This window comes from Coenobita brevimanus, chromosome 50 (assembly GCF_032717465.1).
Source record: "Coenobita brevimanus isolate Jiangsu-jjx chromosome 50, ASM3271746v2, whole genome shotgun sequence".
Taxonomy (NCBI): domain Eukaryota; kingdom Metazoa; phylum Arthropoda; class Malacostraca; order Decapoda; family Coenobitidae; genus Coenobita; species Coenobita brevimanus.
In genome coordinates, this window is record NC_137003.1 from 43,076,226 (window position 1) to 43,080,689 (window position 4,464).

Genomic DNA, 4,464 nt, shown 5'->3' on the forward strand with positions numbered 1-4,464 from the left:
GTATATCATCCTGGTGCGGCCTAACTCCTGCAGGCTAGTCTCTCTTGTGGTCCTCAGTATAGTGGGTTTCTTGGCTTAGCGGATGTGGGTGGTGTGGCAGTGTAGGGGGTTCGCAGATGGACAGGTTGGTTTTATCATCAACAGCCTGTGTATATCCACCGCAGGACAAATATCCCCCCAACCCCTCCTTTTTTTTTTTTTTTTTTTTTTTACCTTGTTAATAATCGGCTAAATTTTAGCTCGAGACATTTATGAACATCTCTTCATCCGATTCTTTTTCTGCCACTCCATCTCTCTCTCTCTCTCTCCCTAGCCTATCATTACCAGAAACTCTTATTTATTTGCCTTCCAGTATGAATAGTGGATAATCAGTTGCCGGAGTTCACGTGACGGGATACAGAGGGAATTAGTTAGCTATAAGTAATAGTTAGTAGGGAGCTGACTAAGGTGATATGAAAAAAATGTAACGATGGAAGTGGTATGATAAACCAATGGGTTCATTGTGTTCATCTGGGATAAAACGGCTTAATGGAGACAGTGTGTGGTAACATGGCTGAATGGAACTAGGATGCCCTAGTTATTTTAATAAATCAATTAAGGAGTATTCATGGCTTGATGGAATTGATGTAGAATAATAATACTGTAAAGTAAACGCAGATTTTAAATGGTTGTTAAATAATGATATCATCTGTGTTTTCTGTGCGTTCAGTGAGCCGTTTCATTCCACAGAAGCTGCTGGTGACTCTACTCGGCCTCACCCTCGTAGTGGCCACCACTTCCGCTGGTCGGTTTGGCTTCCGTTGCGGCGGAGGTGGATTTGGTGGTGGGGGATATTGTGATGACGGTGGCGACCATTTCTTCATTGTGAGAGACGGTAATGAAAAAGGAGGCAGCGGCTATGGAGGTGGCGGCTGGGTCATCAGTCATTCTGATAAGTGGTGGTGGTGGCGTCTACGGCGACGACTTTGGTGGTGGAGATGGCTTCCGTGGTTTAAGTTACACCGTTCCCACAAACACCCACATCGTGACGTATGATCCTATGTACAGCCCAACAAATATAAATTATAAATCACGTCCAAGGCCTCTGAAATCTTTCAAAACAGACTGAGAATATTCGACTGATATTAAGCATGGAATGAGTGCATGTTAAACATGATACTGCAAGTGCATTTATGGTCTTAACACTGCCGTATTCTTTTAGTTATATGTGTCTCTTGAGCTCAAGGAAACATGAAGCTTGAAAGTTATGGGAAAGCTCATTGTCTATCAATGTAAATTTCTCGTAAAATTACTCATCCGTCGTGTGTATGTGTGTGTGTGTGTGTGTGTGTGTGTGTGTGTGTGTGTGTGTGTGTGTTACTCGAGGAAAATCAGTGGTCGCCGAAGGTGAGCCAACTTGCTTAAGTTACATGGCATACAACTGAAATTCCCCATGACTGCTACAGGTAACGTGTTAAAATTGATGGAGGAAAGTAAGGATCGAAATGAGAAATAGACAAAAACATTATCAGAATAAGATGGAACGTGAAGAAAGGGTATAGGGTAAAAAACAAATAACAGAAGTGGAAGAGTAAAGATAAAAAGAGTGATGTGAAAAGTGGAGAAAAGACTCAAACCTATCAATATATACAACACTCCCCGAAAAAAAATAAAAAATAAATAAAATGAATCACGAAAGATTTCAATGATCTCATAAGTATTTTATCCTTATTCGGGCTTTTTAATTTCCGTTAACTCCAGACGATCTATTCAACTGATAGTAAGCCTTGTAATCCAATAGGTCATAAACGATCATGCACTCAGATAATTTAGTTCGATTAGCTTTATTTGTTGTGATTCAGCTGAGTGAAATTCCTCGTAAAGTGTAGATAAAGCAACACCGAGGATATAGAGAAAGGAAAAGACTGAGGTGTAAACGAGAGATGCCATGAGTAAAAAAACAAACAAACAAACAATCAAAAAAGTAAGATGTAGATCAGGTGAGACGAGTGACCCAGGAATAAAGAAGAAGGGTGGTTGGTCGAAAATGTGCTGAGATGAAACAGCACTGTATTCTGAATTTCATTATAAACCCGTTCAATCCTCACAAAAACATTCTCCAGTGACTGTGCATGATTCCGGAACCTTACTGTCCAAATGCTGAGAGAAAAATGAGGTCGACCTGATGCATGATCAAGGAGAACAGTGTCACTGGCTGTGTATATAAGCCTGGTGCGGCCTCACTGCTGCAGGCTAGTCTCCCCTCTGGTCCTAAACATGGTGAGTCTCTTGGCTCAGCGAGTGTGGGTTCTGAAGTAACGTGGCAGGGTAGGGGGTGTGCAGGTGGAATTGCTTAGTTTACATTTTTCATCAATATCAGTCTGTTTGTATCCACTACAGGCCAAAAACCTCTTCAGATATTTTTTTTTTTATACTGATTTAATAATAGCGATCTGATCTCTTCAGTTTCAGCTTTCTACTAATATGGAATATATCCCTTCATCTGGTTCTTTTGTTCCGGCACTCCGTCTCTCTCTCTCTCTCTCTCTCTCTCTCTCTCTCTCTCTCTCTCTCTCTCTCTCTCTCTCTCTCTCTCTCTCTCTCTCTCTCTCTCTCTCTCTCTCTCTCTCTCTCTCTCTCTCTCAGTTAGCTAACAGGCAGTTATCTGACAAAACTAATATGAAAAAAATACAAATTGACCTATCCACCATAAAATGATAAACTTGGTGGAAGCGGTATGAGATAATAATTGGTTGATGTAGAGAGTTTAGGATTCAATAGGTGGTCGGTGGTGGCAACCATTTTTCACTCATTTGATGCAGTGCTGCATAATTCTTCCATTGCCTTCATCATTCTTTTTTCTGTGTTTGTCCTCCTCTATTCGTCTTTCTCCCAGATTTCCTATCACTTTTTATTACTCTTCTTTCTTCTTCAGGTGGCTTTACAATCAGTGATAAGCCTAATGATTTTCTGTAGGTCAAAAACCATTTACAGCGCTGGAAACCATTTACACCAACCCTTTTGTGTTCCCTACGTGTCAACAAGTTGGTTGGCGGAGGGTCATTTCCCCTCACCATAAAACAACTAACTCAAAGTTAAACGGCCACCTCTTACGGGATTATGGCGTCCGGCTATAGACAGATAAAATGAATTAAGTAGCATGGGAGAGATACGTCCAAATAAATATGACAGTGTGTTAAAATATCTTGATGAAACTGACATGAGTGTATAATAGTTGGATAACATCGACAATTTTAGTGCAGATCTATGATGGTTTTTAAATAGTGAGAACGCCTGTGCTTCCCGTGTGTTAGTTGTGTTGTTTCTTTCCCACAGAAGTTGCTGGTGACTTTGCTTGGCCTCGCCATCCTAGTGGCCACCACCTCCGCTGGTGGAGGCCGTTATGGTGGTGGCGGTGGCGGTGGTGGTGGCGGTGGATTTGGTGGTGGTGGTGGCGGCTATGGTGGCGGTGGCGGTGGCGGCCGAATCATCATTGTGAAAGGTGGTGGAGGAGGCTTCGGAAGTGGCGGTGGAGGCTTTGGTGGCGGTGGTCGTGGTGGTGGTGGCGGTGGTTACGGTCGCTAAGTTTCACCAATTACCCTGATACCCAGGTGGTTTCTGATGAAACAGTGTACAGATACATAACATCGATCAATGAATATTGCACTGATATAAACAACTGACCTTTATTCACCCTTTCAGATCATGATAAATAATAATATCAGTAGATTTAAGCAGACTGAAAAGCATAACTGAACCTCAGTTTTCTGTATTGGTACATAAATTATGTGTTTCATGAATGAAAGTAGGACAGGTAAACAAAGACAAAAAGAAACAGATAGATAGATAGATAGATAGATACAGATAAATAGTTAGATAGATAGATAGATATATAGACAGATATATATAGAGAGGTACGTAGACAGAGAGATAGCTAGACAAATAGACAGAGCTAGATAGATAATGACATAAATGTTATATAAGACCAAAGGTGAATCTGTTGGTACTGACTTTGCTTGATATATAATTTGCAATGACTGGTATTACGGTTGGTGCACTGGTAACACTCTTGTAGAAGGTGCATGTGACTGCAGTGAGGAACTCCATCACTGGGACATCCTGATCTGCAAAAGACGTACAGGCATGGAATTGCTTTGGTGGTTGTGAAAAGAGAGGACCATTGCCTGTAGGTGGCCATGAATGTGGTGGGCACATCGGAGGCACTGGAGTGAGGTTTACGGAAGTGAAAATAATGGTCGTGGAAGCAATGGAGGCGAGTAAAGAGGTAGTAATGGCGGTAGACATGAAAAAAAAATATATATATATATATATATATAAAAGTATGAATAGATTACTTCCTTGACATGATACTGAAGACCTGAGTGCCAGGCGAAACTGTTTCACATCTGCATCAACTCATTATCCATGCCAATAAAAAGGTGCAATTCCTTTGTGCAATAGTAACATATCAAAATAGCAAGAAGT

General features: G+C 41.2%; 1 protein-coding gene across 1 annotated transcript; it reads left to right on the forward strand.

Moving 5' to 3' along the window:
* The first annotated feature begins 2,168 nt into the window (after positions 1–2,168).
* On the forward strand, positions 2,169–3,564 carry LOC145399752 (uncharacterized). Its single transcript, XM_080272299.1, has 2 exons — positions 2,169–2,282; positions 3,316–3,564. Exons 1-2 carry the CDS (start codon positions 2,169–2,171, stop codon positions 3,562–3,564), a joined length of 363 nt encoding a protein of 120 aa, XP_080128425.1.
* The last annotated feature ends 900 nt before the right edge of the window (positions 3,565–4,464 follow it).